At 45.8% G+C, this 16,693-nt stretch overlaps 1 protein-coding gene across 4 annotated transcripts in view; it reads left to right on the forward strand.

Annotated features, from left to right (window-relative positions):
* The first annotated feature begins 3,828 nt into the window (after positions 1–3,828).
* DHX40 (DEAH-box helicase 40) overlaps positions 3,829–16,693 on the forward strand; it is an 18,111-nt gene continuing 5,246 nt past the window's right edge. For 2 of the 4 annotated variants that reach the window (XM_006016049.3, XM_025209994.1), the window contains exons 1-12: positions 3,829–3,935; positions 4,372–4,579; positions 4,918–5,063; positions 5,712–5,831; positions 6,718–6,948; positions 7,204–7,270; positions 8,460–8,591; positions 10,776–10,875; positions 12,146–12,232; positions 12,757–12,939; positions 13,838–13,918; positions 14,607–14,764. In XM_006016049.3, coding sequence (XP_006016111.1) covers positions 4,396–4,579; positions 4,918–5,063; positions 5,712–5,831; positions 6,718–6,948; positions 7,204–7,270; positions 8,460–8,591; positions 10,776–10,875; positions 12,146–12,232; positions 12,757–12,939; positions 13,838–13,918; positions 14,607–14,764 — 1,489 coding nt within the window. In that variant the 5' untranslated portion in view covers positions 3,829–3,935; positions 4,372–4,395. The other 2 variants (XM_025209980.1, XM_025209986.1) reach the window with 2 other exon arrangements.

A 16,693-nucleotide genomic window follows, 5' to 3' on the forward strand; every position in this document is an offset into this window, starting at 1 on the left:
GGAAAAAGCAATGTGTAGTTTTCCTAGCAGACCTGAAAGCAACAGCACAATTTATTGCCCACAGAGCACATTTATTGCTGTAGCAGCTTTAAAGATAGAGATACTCTGTTGTCCAGTGATTAGAGCAAGGAATTGTAGCCTAGATTACTGGGCGCTTCTTCCAGCTCTGTTACTAAATGGCTGTGTGCGCAAAACCCTTAATCTGCGCCTGTTTTCCCCATCTGTGAAACTGAGATAGTATCTCAAGAGGGATTGCGGGGTGTAATTCATTAATGCTTATTAGACTGGGTGAAGTCCGTGGATGAGTGGCTTTGTATTCAGTGAGGATAAAGTTCAGGAGTGACAATGAGTTTGATTAAAACAAAACCTGTTATCCTTAACCTAGGAGGAAAGAAAAAAAATCACCTCACCTCCAAAATCAGTGACAATATACCCATCTACGCACAACATGAGCCACATGGGATTAAAAGAAACTAGCGGAAAAAATCACAGGCATATGGATATCACTTAATAAATTACCATAACTGAAATTGTACCAAGAAATGCAATGATGGGATATCAGCAGTCCCCAGCCAGAAAGAGTCAAGCAGTGAATTTGAACACCACTGAATGAGTGAGTTATTAGTAGCAACTAACATGAACATATTGTAGGGTAGTAAGAAAGAAAGTACGTTTTCACAAAAAGACGTCACAACCTATTGAATATTGGCACATCCCATAAGGTATCCAGAGCGAACAGAGGTTATGCTCATTTAAATTCTAAACTGAGTATGTTTTTCATGCTCCCTGATAAACATTAAAGTCATTTGGGGTGATTTCTGCAGATCATCTCAGGTGGACGTGGAGGATTTATGATTGCTGAATGTCTCAATAGCTTGATGTTATCAAGTCCAGGACTATAAAAGTTGAGAGGCAGGAGTATTTAAAGTTGTCAAGGGCTGATGAACAGCTTGTGTGTGCTGTTGGCAGACTGATTGCTTTTGTTATATTGTTTACAAATGGTTCAGAGCATTGATTAACTGATCAATATTGTATTCATAATATAAAAACATTTTTGGTAGTTACAGCACTGACTACGATAAATCTTTCTCTCTGCTAACATTTGATGATAAACAACTGGAAAAGGGCTTATTAGCGTTCTGAATGTATTGGGTGTTCCTAAGCAGTCTAAACGAATGTGTATAATGATGATAATATTTAGCATGGAGGTGGTATTTCCCATCTTCACCGTGCTCTGCAAACATGAATCAGTCTTCACAATCCCTTGCAAGCGAAATAGGTAAGTATTATCCTGATTACTTTGGAGGAAGAAATTGAGGCAGGCAGATTATTTGACTTGGGGACGAGGGGAGGCAGTGGTAGGTCTGGGATTAGAAGCTAGATGTTTCTGGCTGAAGTCCTGTCCTCATACGATAAGAGAAATGTATTGCTTCATTCTCATTATTTAATTCAGGAAGAGAAAAAATATTCTTAATGCAGATAAACAGGATTTTTAAAGGAAATTAAATCTTAGAATGGAGACACAGTTTTTGCATATAGTTTCTGCTTAATAGTTGTTATGCCCAGAACTATCTTGCTGAAAGGAAATGTGGTGCAAGCTCTTGTCCTTCTCTGGGTTTAATCTTTTGATTACTGATTTCACGGTTTAAGTCAGGCATAGGCAACCCCCGGCATGGATGCCAGAGCATGTCACGCAAAGGCATTTTGCTTGGCACACATGGCTCAGGGCAGATGGCAGGGAAGGGGCAGGGGCTGCGCTGCCGTAATAAGGATCGGGACCCCTGCCCCTGGCACTCCAACATCTTATAAATCAAGGTTGTAGGTGTTTTGGGTACTCTGCCCAAAAACATTGCTGACCCCTAGTTTAAGTCTGTCTTTACAGGACAGCAGTAGTATTGCATTTATCTTTCAGCTGGGAATGGGTTGCATTGGCAGATCTAGGGACTTTTTAAGTATACCTAGTCTGCCGTCTTCAGGTCATATTGGGAATTACATACCACCGGTACCAGAACGTGAAGCCAGGACCCTTCAGTCAAAATGAAAATGTCACACATTTGAGTTAAATTGTATTAGGCCAAATGAGACTTTTGATTTAGTCCGGGTGTTCTTTGTCCCACAGTTTGTTGAATGTCTCATGGCTGTACTGTAAAGTTGGCAAATTGATAATAATATGGCCAATTACATTGTGAAAATGTATTGGTCTTAGGGAAGGATTTTCATATTAGAGGGTCACTTCCCTTTGGCTTGCAATGCAATGCGTTTATTAGGATTTAAGCAGTTCTCTACAGGGTTTGCAGCAAACATTGCAACTGTGGTCTGACCCATGAGAATGAGAAAATACATCCAGCAAGAGGCTTATGTCAGGCATATAAAGCAGGCTGGCATTTTCCCATAGAAGGCAAGGTAAATCTGTACCTTATATACTGAAGAAAGTGTGTGTGTGTGTGTGTGTGTGTGTGTGTGTGTGTGTGTGTGTGTACATGTACCTATAGAGCTACATATATGTGTGTATACACGTATACCTATAGAGCCTTTATGAACTGATGCTTACTTTGCTGCTGTGAAATGATGTGCAAGAAAGCAGCTGAAGAAATGTGTGTATATATACACACACACACACACATACATATATCTCTTCACCAGCTGCTTTCTGCACATCATTTCACAGCAGCAGATAAAATGAGCTTCAGCTCATGAAAGGTTGTGCTGTATGTCTATATGGCATATGGGGGGAGGTGTGTGAGCAGAGAGACCTAGTTCACCCTGTTAGTCTGAAGTCAGGTAGAAGGCAGGTGTGGATCCGCGCCTTCTAGACTAGCCAAAGTAGATGCATATGATGAAGATACCAAGATGAAGCTCCCTATGTCTGCTGAAATGACGCGCAGAAGGGCAGGTGATGAAGCGCGCTTCAGCTACGGGTGCCAGCGCTGCTTAAATCTATTCCGGGAGGCTCCATCGCACGATGTAAAGTTGTAACATGAATCTTATTTTTAAAAAGCGAGATCCGATTAGGGAGGCAAACGGACGTGCCTATTACATTAAAAAAAAACCCCAAAACCCCACTGGGCTGCTGTAGAAATCAGATTGAACATTTAATATTCATTTTAATGAATGCCCTATCTTTTATCTCCTGGGTGCCTCTCACCAGTCTTCGGCAGATTTATGTATCTAATTCCTGGAGACTCCGAGGTAATCCCGGAGAGCTCGTGCTAAGCAGACACAAACATCTAGACCTAGGTATATCCATCTATCTAGCTGCATAGCTATCTATAGAGATAGACAGATATCTATAGAGCTAGCTATCTATATATTCATCTATCTAGCTGCATATTTATCTATATAGACAGATATCTGTAGAGTTAGATATCTATATATCCATCTATCTAGCTGCATATCTATCTATAGAGTTAGGTATCTATATGTCCATCTATCTAGCTGCGTATCTATCTATAGAGAGAGATAGGTAGATATTCATCTATCTAGCTGCATATCTATCTATAGAGTTAGGTATCTATATGTCCATCTATCTAGCTGCATATCTATCTATAGACAGATATCTATATAATTCATCTATCTAGCTGCATATCTAGCTATAGAGATATATTTATATAGAGATATTTATCTATATAGATATCTACACAGATACATAGCTATCTATATAGAAAGCTATATAGAGCTCTGTATAGATAGATACCTATATATAGCTAGCTATCTAGCCATGTCCCTATAGATGCGGTGGGGGGAGAAGGTGCTGACGGAACCAGAGGGCGCGGGTGCGCGGAGCCGGGGGAGCCCCGAGGAGGAGGGACCAGGAAGGGGGTGGGGCCTCCCCCACCGGCGCTTCATCCTCCCCTTTGCCTGTCGCCTCGTGATGTCATCAGAGGGCGCCGGGGCCCTACTTCCGGGTTGGGAGCCGGGACAGGTAGAGTCACGTGGTAGGTACCTGGGGCCTAGCGCTGGGCACTGGTGCTGCTGGGAGCCGCCCTGGGGAGCCCGCGGGGGGTAGAGAGCCCGCCTGCGCGTGGCTCCTGGGTGTGAGGCGGGTATTTGTGGACCAACCAGAGGATTCCCCCTCCCCCAAGTGTGCCCGTGCGTGCTGGCAGAGGGTGTTTGTGCCCGAAAGCTTTGCGAAGAAGAATTTTTTCCAACTATTTGAGCCGGTCTAATAAAAGATAATCACATTTACCCAGTGCAGTGCCCCGTACCACACGTCTGCGCTCATCTGGAGGCGGCCAGGGAGCAAGCGCCTGGCTTTTCCCTGTTGTGGGTTGAGAAAGTGAAAGAGAGAGGAGATATTGCATCCCTTGGGAAGCACGCACGTTTCTGATCCTTGCCGCGGCGGTACACCTGTTTCTCTCTCTTGTATTACAGGAAAGCGGTTGCACAGTTATCCCAATGGAGAGAAAACACAGCTCCCGGAAGGGAAAAGACACCGGGAAGTCAAATGTTGCCCCGCTCCCTATTCACAAATACAGGAAGAAGCTAGTTGAGGCTGTTGGAGACCACTCATTTCTCGTTGTGACCGGGGAGACAGGAAGTGGCAAAACTACCCAACTCCCTAAGTATCTGTTTGAAGAAGGTAACTGTTCTCCTTAAGATGCTAGACATCCTCCTGCATTATTGAAGGGTAAAACCTTTCAGTTCGCTCTTAATATTGCCCCCTTTTGCAAAAAAGGTAGCAAACTAGATGATGGAGAACTTTTAAAGTAGCTTTTAAAAACTGAAACAAACATCAGCACAAACAAGATGCATGTTACGCTCTCCCGGGGGGGGTGAATGTGTGTGTGCGTGCCTGTGTGTGGAGTGGAAAGATCAGTCACTTATGCCTTTAAAAATATATTTGCAACAGCTAATATGTACTGCAAATTGACAAAGCAACGTGCCACAACTGAAGCAGCGTGTTCCTTGCTTGCGTAGGCTTTGCAAAGCATGGAGCGATTGGCGTGACTCAGCCTCGGCGTGTTGCTACCATATCTGTGGCCCAGAGGGTGGCTGAAGAGATGAACTGTTCTTTAGGAAGCACAGTGGGATATCAGGTCCGCTTTGATGACTTTACCTCAGAGGTACGTGTTGGAGAGTTGTACTTGTGAATATGATGGTTTAAAAATAACATGAGAAATGCCTGCTTCAAAATCTGGACGTGCACGATCTATCGTGGAGCTTGTTTTCCATATAATAGTACTCCGTACCGTTCAAGAAAGGGTTTGAATCCCATTCTGTACGTATATTATTGTGAATACCATGTTCAGATGCTGCTCTAGTGTTAAGAAATGTGCAGTCCAGTTCTGTAAAGAGCCACATTTTTAAAGCACGCTGTAACAGAAGCATTGCCACAGAATCGGTACGTTTTCTAAAAGAGGGCTCTGTTTTTTAGGCACTGTGAATGTGGAGGGTAAATGAATAGTTGATCCACATAGGAAAAGTCTTGTGATCGTGGTTTTGTGATTGGGAATCATTTTTTTGTCTTTGGGACATAACAGTAGGAAAAGAAGGAAAAAAAACTGCACTTTAGATATAGGACCATGTTAGAAATGCTTTCCACGGTAGACGGTGTATTTGCAACTTGTGCTAGTGTACTGTACTAAATGTGGCATGTGGCCTCTTGAAGCCTAAGCAAGGAACTCCAGGCAATAAGCACAGTTCAGATGTTGAAAATGGCTATGATGAGATCCATTTCTAGAGTAACAACAGAGTGTGATTGAACTGCTCAGGATACTGCAATCAAGTATATGACTGATGGCTGTCTACTGAGACAGATACTGGCCGAGCCCCATCTTGCCAAATACAGTGTCATCGTACTGGATGAAGCCCACGAGCGGAGCCTAAGCACAGTGAGTCTCATGTTTTTGGAGGCTGGCTGGGGTAGGGGTTTAGAGAACGAGGAGGTTACGCCCAGGGCAGTTCTCCCATGGATTTAGCATGTTTCCCAACCTTTTCCTCAGCATGACCCCATTTATGAGCCTGGCACAGAGTTGTGTCACCCCGCTGCTGCCAGGCGGGCAGGGGGTGCCTTGCCATGGTGACACAGCTGGTGTGGGGCTCCCGGCAGTGGCACTGAGCCTCTCTGCCCCGCTCTGCTGTGGAGGCCCTTGGGGGCGGGGAGCCCAAGCGCGCAGTGGGCAGCCCACATCCACCCTGCCCCATGCACAAATCTGGGGGCAAGTGTGCCCTCCCATGCCTCCCTCTCAAGGAATGTACAACCCCATTTTTTATTGTTGCAACCCCAAATAGGATCTTGACCCCCCCAGGTTGGGATCTGCTGCTCCAGCACCTCTCCATCCCTTTAGTTTTCTGCATTTATTGACTGATTAAAAAACTAAGTTAAAAGACACCGGCCCTGCGAGCATCACATGCTTGCAAAGATCATTTCCTTGTGCAGAGAAGAATGAGAGAACAGTGGCAGTGCTTTAAAAGCAGTTGTCTCCTTGAAGCTGCAGTGAGGGTAAGGAATGGAAAGTAAAGGGCTTTAGCTGTGTAAAGAAAGCGGTTTCTAATGTCTACTAAACCTTTTATTGAACTCTATCTAGTGTATTTATGAGCGGACAAGACACAGTGTGCGTGCCCCTTTAAGCATTCGTGCCCTCAGGGCATAATTCTCTCCCGTTTTTAATGTCTCCGAGATAAAAATCCGTCCCTTTCCTTGTATTTTCTTGTCCGTTTCTGCTGTTTTCTGGTGAGTCCAGAGAGACCAAGATAAAATGATTCTCTTTCTTTCAGGATATTTTATTTGGCTTGCTGAAAAAGCTGTTCCAGCAGAAGAAGCCTCCTGGCAGAAAGAAAGCTCTCAAGGTGGTAGTGATGTCAGCCACCCTCGAGGTAGACAAGCTCTCAGAGTTCTTTGGGCACTGCTCGGTGGTGGATATTCCAGGAAGAAATTATCCCGTCAAGGCAATGTTCTGTAACCTGCTTGGCCCAAAGGATGCAGGAAATTCTGCATACGTTACAGAGGTACAGTATGGTTGTTTGGCTTGGTCTCTCTGTCCTGTTCTTTTTGTTCTTGGTGTGAAGAACTCTCAGAAAGCCATGGGAGTTCACCCCTTTGTGAGCAAAGCATTAATCACTCCGTGGGTGGCTGGTTTTTCAAGCTTCCTAGCATGTGCATCACAGGGGGAGGAGTTGAGTTGGTTTACATTTACACTTAGGATTGCTTGAATGAAAGGCTTTAATTCCAGCAGTTAATCCTGTACCTGTTCCTTGTTTCAGGCTGTAAAAGTGACCCTGGATATCCACTTGAATGAGTCAGCAGGGGACATCCTGGTTTTTTTGACCGGTGAGAATACCTCTTTCCTTCCAAAACAGAGGCTGTCCTGTGGCAAACTGTGGAATGATTCTTGCTGCCAGTGAAATGTCCCTGTAATCCCAGAGCAAGAAATGCTGGGGACAGTTCTGTCTTCATAGCAGTGGCTTCACTGCAGCGTCAAAATGCATCACTGCAGCCACACCCAGCTGAACTGGCATGCAGAATCAATGGTAGAGAGAGCAGCTATTGCAGGCATGTAATATCTTCATTTAAAAGATCAGGTGCAGAATTTTCCCAAGTGCCTAAGTCACTTCTGACTGTAAATTCAAATGAAGTCACAACTAGTGTTTCTCAGTTATGGGCATTTCTGGATATCTCATCCTAAAGTTGCTTGGGTGGGTATTTCCAACACTAATCTGTCTCGTCCCTGAAATTCTTTATTGTCTCGACTCTTTCTGCCCTGCCTAACTGTGTCTGAGAGAGATGATTGCCTCTCTGCCTCTTAATAACAACAGCCCAGGGTCTAGATTTTTAGGTGGGCATTAGTCTTGGATAGTTATAGAAAGAAAGGACTGCCAGGTCATTGAGTCCAGCCCCTGACTAGGGTAGGACATGGTTCCTTAAAAGAGATGGAGTTGGGTATTAAACAACAACGTCATGTTCATTTTAAGGGCCCAATACCCCATCCCCTGTGCACTAGAAAAGTTGCTGATCTCAGCAGGGGCTGAAAACAAGCAAACCAGAAACCCCCTAACTTGTGGACTAACTATTTCCAATGCAGGAGAGAAAATGACCTCTTTAATACCTTGGAGTAGGAATCTTTAGTCCTCAATCTTACTATATATTTATGCAGTATAAATGCTTCCTGCTGTCCCTTAAATACTTCTATAAAAACAAGATGATCACAAACCCTCCAACCTAGCTAACGTATGCTTGAGGTTGCTAAAATAACTCATAAAACCCTTTTAAGGAGTGCATAATCAAACTACCACCATTACACAGAAGAACCCAAGTCAGAAACATCCCTTTGAAAAGGCTGGCTGTCATCAGTGAAGGTGATTTCCACAACTGGTCCTTTTTCCTTGCTTTTATACTGACATCCCTCTAACGTTTGATAAAGAAAACTTTGCACAGAACTATTGTAAGCTACCAAAGCAGAGTTATAGCTAAACAGATCATTTCTAAATTCTTTGCTTTTTTTTTTTTTTTTTTTTTTTAGGGCAGTCTGAGATAGAAAAAACTTGTGACTTCCTTTTCCAGAAGGCAGAATCTATAGATTACCGTTACGATGTGCAAGATTGCTCTGTTGAAGGTTTGCTAATCTTACCATTGTATGGGTCAATGCCAACAGGTAAGATTTGTTCAATTGAGTGTTGTATCTGATTCAGAAAAAAGTTAGTTACAGGTTTTTGTCGTGTGATATTCTTATAAAAAAGGTTTTGGTTGGAAATAATACAGTCATGGATTTACTTGTTTGAAAAATAAAATGCCTGCAGTATTGTCACAGATGGTCACAGTCTGGCATTGCCAGTACTCTGTTGAGCACTTTGACTTAAAATCCACACAGTTTTGGAAATAGTTTTCTTCCATCCAGGTTAGTACGGAGTGGAGGCCACAGTGTGGAAGATGTGTATGTACCCTTCTTGCAAGGACAGTCTTCCAGTTTAAACAGAAATCTAAGGTCCTTACTGGTAATGGTCATCAACTTTCAGTGTGCCATGAGCAAGAATATTTTGGCTCCAATATCTGGGACCAAGATGAACATGAGTAAGGATTTCCTGCCTCTCTGAAATTCACTTTTTCAACAGGAAAAGGTGTTCTACATGTCTCTAATAGATGGATCACAGACATACCATGGTAAAGTGCTTCCCATTCTGTCTGTACATTTCCATAATGGGATATTATCTCTTCTACCCTGAAAACATTAGTAGTTTCTCCTGCAAGGCCGATGCACTCTATAGTTCTTAGCAGGGGCAGGCATAGATGCCTGTGAAGTCCAGTTAAAACCTGCTCCTCAGACTTGTTCCAGGAGCTCCTGTTTCAGCCCCTATCCTTCTGGCTGAAGACTGGTACAGACCTTTGCAAAGAGCTGGCAGCCTGCTCCTTTAACCAGTTTTGAGGCATATTGAGTCTCTGTTTTCAGTCTAGGATTTACACTGATTTAAAATTAAAATATAAATCCACAGCCTTGACACGCAGGGTGTGGCTAATATCTGTCCGGGAGAGGTGAGGCACAGAAGGAAAAATTATTTTTATTCAACTGAAATAAATGTTTTTAGCTGTCAAAAAAGGGGCTTTGACTTAATTGCTCAGATGTGTTGCTTCCATTAATTTTAATCATTACCTCTGTGTGTGTGTGTGTGTGTGTGTGTGTGTTGCCAGTAAGGCGTGTGGCAGTAGGGCTGTGCACATGAAGGAAGATGCAAAGACTGCAGCGCTACCCTTGATAGAAAGTATGAATTACCAGATGAGTCACTCAGCTGTGTCACTGCCTAGTAAGATGCACTCATTTTGAAGAGATTAAAAACAAAGGTTTCCTGCCCTTTATAAAACACAGGCACTGCGTTTTCAGATGCTCTCAAATGTGGTGGTTAAATGTGTGGGTGAAATACGTAGAATACCAAAATGCAGAATAAACGGGTGTAAGAGGAGGGCAGCAGTTTCTGAGTCTGAGAATTTTTGCAAGGAGCATGTCGGCTGGAGACATGCAGAGAGGGTGCGCTTCTTGTTCCCTCCTAAAAGGATGAAATGAGGCTTGAATGAAAGGGAAGTGCTAATGGTGGTGCTTTAAGAAAAACCACAAATATACTTGACATTGACAGACGTGGTTCTTTTCATTTCATGGCTGTGCTCGGGAGGTGTACTCGATGCAATTGCTCCCACATACGATGCCTGGCAGTAATAAGACCCCTGCCCCGAAGAGCTATCAATGAAGTATGACCAAGTCATTGTAGGAACAGCTTTTCCAAAGGAGTTAGAAGGCCAATTCCCTGTTCTCTGAAAATCTCCCCCTGAGTAATAGCTGGAGGGTAATACATACGTACTACTTTGTCACAGGTTTAGGCAAGATGATTCATCAGAAAATCAAGATGTTAACTCATTCTGTTAGAATAGGTTTGCAGTCCCTATTTGCTTGGGTTTCTTAGAGCCCTGAGCATTTGATTTAAAAAAATACTTGAAATCTTTTGTTGACCGTCCATTCAGAGCTGGCATCTTGCTTGGTTCCCTGCCTCTGCTCTTCTTTCAAAAGAGCCACCCAGAAGAGCTATGCTTTTAAGTACTCTGTGGGCAGACTGCTTCTTACAAGACTTAACAGTACAGAAGTGGTGATATTGTTCCTGGCTGATGGGGGGAAAAACAGTTTTAGAACTGAGTATGCTTTGAATTGCTTTGTCTGGCTCTTCTCTGTTTCACTCCAAATATAACCGCATTAGCTACCCATTTCCACTGTCTAACCTTGCCCATTCCTAGACATGTTGTTTGACTTCACTGTGTCCTGCCTGGCACAGGGGCCTGATGGATTCTCTCATTTTAGATCAGCAGAGAAGAATATTTTTGCCACCTCCACCAGGCATTCGGAAGTGCGTCATAGCCACAAACATCGCTGCGACATCCCTGACAATTGATGGGATCAGGTACCTGTTTCCTTAGCTTCTTAAAAGCTGTAACTTGGGGAGTGCTTGGGAAGGTTGCGCTGGAATTGAAGGATGTCTGACCTCTGTCTCCAGCGATCTGGAACTGCGTGCTCTCTTCTCTTTACACAGGCAGGGAGAGAGGTGCATATATAACAAAAATCAGTGGGAAATTGGTACTATGCCTTTGCCTGGTAGCTTAAATAGTCTTTAAAATGGTTAATATAGATGGAGATTATTTTGGAAACAAAAATCTAAACTGAATTCAGCGCAATCCCTTTGTACACTCAAGCCTTAGCTGGGGAATTGTAGTCCGTGCCTTTGTAGTTCTGCCACTGGCCAGCAGGGTGCGACCCTTCTCCAAATTTACAGACTGAGTATGTTCCCCATCCGCCGTTCTCAACCTTTATGGACTCAAGGCCCTTCTCACTCCCAACCTACAACCCCCTGGCTCTTTTGCTGCCCCTCACTCCCCACCTGTGTCCCCCTCACTCCTGATCCACTGCTCCCAGCCTCCCAGTGTGTGTGCATGTGCAGGGAGGGCAGGGGGCCCATGGCTCGGCCACCACTGCTCCCCTCAGGCCACTCACGCTGCCTCCCACCCCACCTCCGCTCTGGCGGAGACCACCAGATCACTATTTGGGATAGGCTTCTAAAGTCATCTGTATTGGTTACTCATCGTGCTGCTAGTGGTGCAGCTGGTGCAGAGGTCCTGGCAGCAGCAGTAGCAATGAGTCTCGCCGCTCTCCCTGCCAGGTCCCACGCGTTGGGCTGTGGAGGCATCTCCTGCTCATGCCAGTCTGGCCAGGCTGTGTACAGAAAGTTATGTGTGGGGGGAATGACACCCACAGACTTATCTGCAGGGAGCAGCAGGGCACAGGCAGCCGGCAAGCAGGAGTAGAGCACAGTGCTGCGGCAGGTGGTGCTGCAGAAGAAGATGCACTCGAAGAGTTCGCCAGGCTGCTGGACCAACAGCACCGTGCAGCACGCCACGTGTTCCTGCAGCTCCCGCAGTGCTGGGCTCAGCGAGCAGCATGAAGAGCGCCTGGCTCAAGCCTCCTGCCTGGAAGCAGCCAGCACCCAAGTGCTGCTGTCCATCCTCCTTGTCCCTCAGGCGCAGACCCCCTGAAACCTGCTTGCGGCCTTCCTACGGGCCATGCACCCCCAGCTGAGAACTGCTGTTCTACATGACCTGACTCTAGGTACCTCAAGTCACTGCCTGGTACAAACTCCTCTTCTTTCAGCTTCTTGACAATATTTTAATCTTTTTTAGGTATGTGGTGGATAGCGGATTTGTGAAGCAGTTAAACCATAATCCCAGAGTTGGTTTGGACATCCTGGAGGTGGTTCCCATTTCAAAGTAAGTCTGAAGAACGGTTAATTGCACTTTGGTTTATTTAACAGGATTACCCAGACTGCCTTCGGAAGGTGTTTTGCACATACTGTGAATCCACAGTGTTTCAGAAATGAGTGGAGAGGTTTGAGACACCACAGCATGCAAAGTTTTTTTGTTTACAGCTACTCTGGATTCATATTTAGAAGATGGGGCCAAGAAAATAAAATCTAAGGGGGAGCCTGACAGGTTTTTTCAGTTATGGGCATTGAGAAGGAATCAGCCGTGCTCTCCATAGTCTGAACAACAGCTTATACATCCTTCTGCTACTGCTGAGCACAACAGCCTGCTTCAGAAACTTTCAGGAAGTTTTTCTTTATGCAATAACGTGTTTTCACACTGCTACTTTTTATATAGATGGGTTCCTTTGTTGTTGCTGCGCAGTCTAAGTCTGTCATCCAGGCACATGCAAATAGCTGTTATTTGTCATAATTACAGTGCACTTTTCTACCCTGACAGCATGTACTATTGAGTTTCTTCCTCTTTGACAGGAGCGAAGCAATGCAACGAGCCGGCCGAGCTGGCAGGACATCACCTGGGAAATGCTATAGGCTATACAGTGAGGAATTTTGGGATCAGTGTATGCCAGAACACACGATCCCAGAGATTAAGAGGACTAGTCTGACATCTGTGATCCTGACCTTGAAGTGCCTTGCTGTCCACGATGTCATAAGGTAACCCCTGGGGAGAGGATTGCCGTCTTCCTCCTGGCTGTCACCAAGGCATGCTGGAGACTGGGGGCAGTGAGCAGCACAGTTCACACTGCAGCCTGCTGGCAGCAAGAGCAAGATTAGGTGTCGGAGCAGGTGTGACAGTTCCACAAAATCAGTTGTCGGCTTCCCGGTTGTTCTCCTAACAGTTTTCTAGGCCAGCCAGCGTCTTGAGGTCTGGCTGCTTTGGGGATCTCTCAAACCCAGGCCTTTATTCCCAAAGGAAACAGCATTTTTTGTTAACCCTTTAGAGGAGCAGACAGAGTTGCAGGTGTCCCCTCTTTTGCAGGCCTACTTTATCCATCTCCAAGGAGTCTCTGATAGGAGATATCCTCTCCACTGTTCTGTGTGGGTCCGGGCACCCCACAAACTGAGCTATTTGATTTTCTGTTGCTACAGAGCACCGTGCCAAGCAATGGAGTTGAGTTAGGGGCACCACGTCCCAGCCCCTAGCTCTGCTCAGTGAAGGCTTGGGTTGGTCTCACTTCTTTCTCCAATGTCATCCATTATCTGCAAGCCCCATCACATGGCAGTATTAAGGCTTCTAGCTTGTTCCACATGGATGAAGTTTAAGTTGAGGATCTCTCAGAATGAGAGCGAGAGAGAGAGGGGAAGTGTGTGTTTGTGTGTTCATGCGCCTGTGACTCAGGCTGTGCGTCTTTGTGCATGTTCTTTCTTCTGGGGCTTGGCTATTTGCCTAGAGATGTGTGATATACATGTGCACATGCGTGCACACATGTTTTTCCTCTTGATAGGTGACTTGTATGGAAGGCCTCAGCCTTAGGATGCCTAGAGCATTTTAACAGAAGATACTTGCCGTAAGTCCCAGCAGTGGAATTTCTACCTGTGCTTTTGCTTGTAGGTTCCCCTATTTGGACCGCCCAGAAGAGAGGCATATTCTGGAGGCTCTTAAGCAGCTTTACCAATGTGGAGCTATTGACAGGTAAGGAAGTCAGGAACGTTCTTTTGAGATTTTGACCCTGGTCCTTATAAAGCTTCATCCATCTGGTTGTTAAGGAGTCATTAATTTGTAAGAGTGCCACAAGCCTGAGAGCGGCTCTGGGATGTGATCAGGGCCTTGTCAGTTGGCTTCACTGCCTCAGCTCCAGTAGTTACTGTGCACTGAGCAGGTTGTACTTCTCAGCCGTAGTTTGGGGTGCAGCATGGAGACAGTGTAGGCAATCTTGCTGTGTTTCAGCAGCCCTGAAGCACCTTCTGGGGCTGCTGTGAGAGTAAAAGGTGCTCGGATACCACAGCACATGGATTCTCACCCTAAGCTTCTGAGTATTCTGCACCCAGTCAGGATCCAAATTCTGCATTCCTGATGCCCTTCAAGTTCCTGTTCACATTGTAGATTAGGCAAGGCATGGGCAACTGTAATGGCAGGTTACCAGCTAGAGGATCCTCTGTTGCATAGACTGCCAGTCCTCTCTGCTGTCCCACCTCTTCCCCTGGGGTGGGTGGGTGTTTGCCTCAGAATCACCGAAGGCTGTGGCAAAGTGGCCCTGGTACTGGTTTCTCTTTCCTCGCTCCTTGTTCTTGTCCCCTGGCATGTATGCCCAAATTCTGAAGTTTCCAATAAGGACAAGTCTGTTCAGTCTGATACCTGAATCCTTTCTCTTCCCGATAAGGAAAGGCCACGTGACACGACTGGGAGAGCTCCTGGTGCAGTTTCCCCTCCCTCCAAACCTAACCTGTGCCGTCATAAAGGCAGCTGCTCTGGACTGTGAAGATCTGCTGCTTCCCATAGCAGCCATGCTGTCAGTGGAAAATATCTTCATTCGACCAGGTAGTGGGGAAGAAGCTGCTCAGCCTTCTGTGCTGAGCAGGATGTCTGCCAGGTGCGACTGGTTAGCACACACTGCTCTTAATTTCCACCTACGTTTTTTCTTCTTTCTCACTAGTTTTCCATTCCTGCTGTTAGCAGCTGTGCGAGGCCCTCAGCTCCCTCTATATATACACCAGGCTCCTCTGGGGTTTGCAGCAAAAGCTAAAGCTCCTTCCACTTGCACTAAAAATGGCTCCATTAACTGAGAGGAAGGAATAGCCCTCACCTGGGAGACATGACTGCCTGTTCAAACCAGTGCATGATTAAACGCAGAGCCCAGCAGCGTAGAGAAAGGAACTCTTGGAAGAGGCTGTTGCAGTTGCCTCAGAAATGGGAAACCTAAGTATTCCTGGTAGCATGCTATGCAGTGACTGCCCTGCATGGGGGTTTACATGTCAGAAAAGGTTGGGTGACAAAGCAGGTTTCTTTGGAAATATTGTCCTTTATAGCAAGGGTTTGTGGAAGGTACTGAGGCTTGTTCTTCGGGTAGCCGAGGTGGAGGCCAGTCTTGGGAGTGGGGATTTTATGGCATGTATGCGTTACAAACTGGACAGCAACCACCGAATCACTATCTGGGATAGTCTTCAAGAGTCGCCTGTTGAACTTGGAAGAGGGACCTCAGGCAGTAGTGTCTACAACAGTGCGTATGAGTGGTCAAGACAACTGCGTGGCTGGGAGAAACAGTGATGGGAGGAAGAGCCTTTCATATCCATTACCAGCCTAGGTCATTAGTGGCCAGATGTTGTTAGCTTTTGGTGGCCTGTGGGAAACACCCTCACCATCTCAAACCCTGAGGCAAGGATTTAGCATTTGTAATCGAAAGCAAGGGCACCACGTCAGGATTCTCTCTTGGTCTAAGCAGAGCCTGAGGCTTGATAAGATAAAAATAATGAACTTGCCCCCAGAAGCAGTGCCTCTGTGGCAGGAACAGGGCTTGTGGGAAGCTTGAACTGCTGCTGCCTCTCTGACCTCGTACTGTGCCAGGACTGTGCTTGCTCGCTCTCTCCCTCCCCCAATTCTCCCCCGCCAGAGATCAAAACAACCACCCTAAGGAAATAGTGTGTGTAGCAAAATCCTGTGGGAGACCTTTGTCCTCTCTTCTCCTGTCTCTGGTCTGTCTCTAGTTATCTCGGTGATGCATTAACTCGGCCTTGCTAGCACAGCAGCCAAAGGCAGTCAGACGTTTTGGCGCCTTGAGTGTGAAACTATCGTGTCGCCGATTCTTTTGTTGTGTTCCTGCACTCCCACGGATGGGTCTGTGCTTCCATGTCTTTCGACCAGTTCCCACTGCAGCTTGTTCATGTTTCTCGCTCAGCTCAGCTAGCAAGTCCAGGCAAGCTGCACCAGTCCCTCTCCCTGCAGTGGCCCTGTCTGTTTGGAAACGAGAGACCACACAGACTCTCATCCTGCAAATGCAGTCCCACGTGCTCCATGTTGATACTGTCTGTAAGGTTGCAGCCTTAATGAGTGCAGCAACTGCGTTGGCCTCAGGCAGCCATGTCTGTACCTCCTGGGTTGAATGGGTTTGTTTTGCAGGGGGAAATCCTTTCGGGTTCAACATCTGAAATAAGGGTTCTGAGATGTGTTTTGTGTGGCATGTTCCTGGTGGATAGATTAAAATCCTTGCAGCCTTGTGGAGGTGTTCTGTGCATCCATCACCCTGATATCTGGACAAGAATTGGAGTCAGTAGGTTAAATGAAACTATCCTGGATAGTACCAGCCGGCTCTGGTTTTTCTTGGTCGCAGAGTGCAACTTCCATGTGATATTTGGAAACTCAGTTAAATTAAGTTCTGGGTCTCCTGTAGATTTTCAGGTGGGCATTTGATCTGGCCTCTCACAATTGATTGGGAATGAACAAGATCTGCTCATCTTTCCAAAGGAAAGAGCG

Source organism: Alligator sinensis, unplaced genomic scaffold (genome assembly GCF_000455745.1).
Source record: "Alligator sinensis unplaced genomic scaffold, ASM45574v1 scaffold118_1, whole genome shotgun sequence".
Classification (NCBI taxonomy): Eukaryota; Metazoa; Chordata; order Crocodylia; family Alligatoridae; genus Alligator; species Alligator sinensis.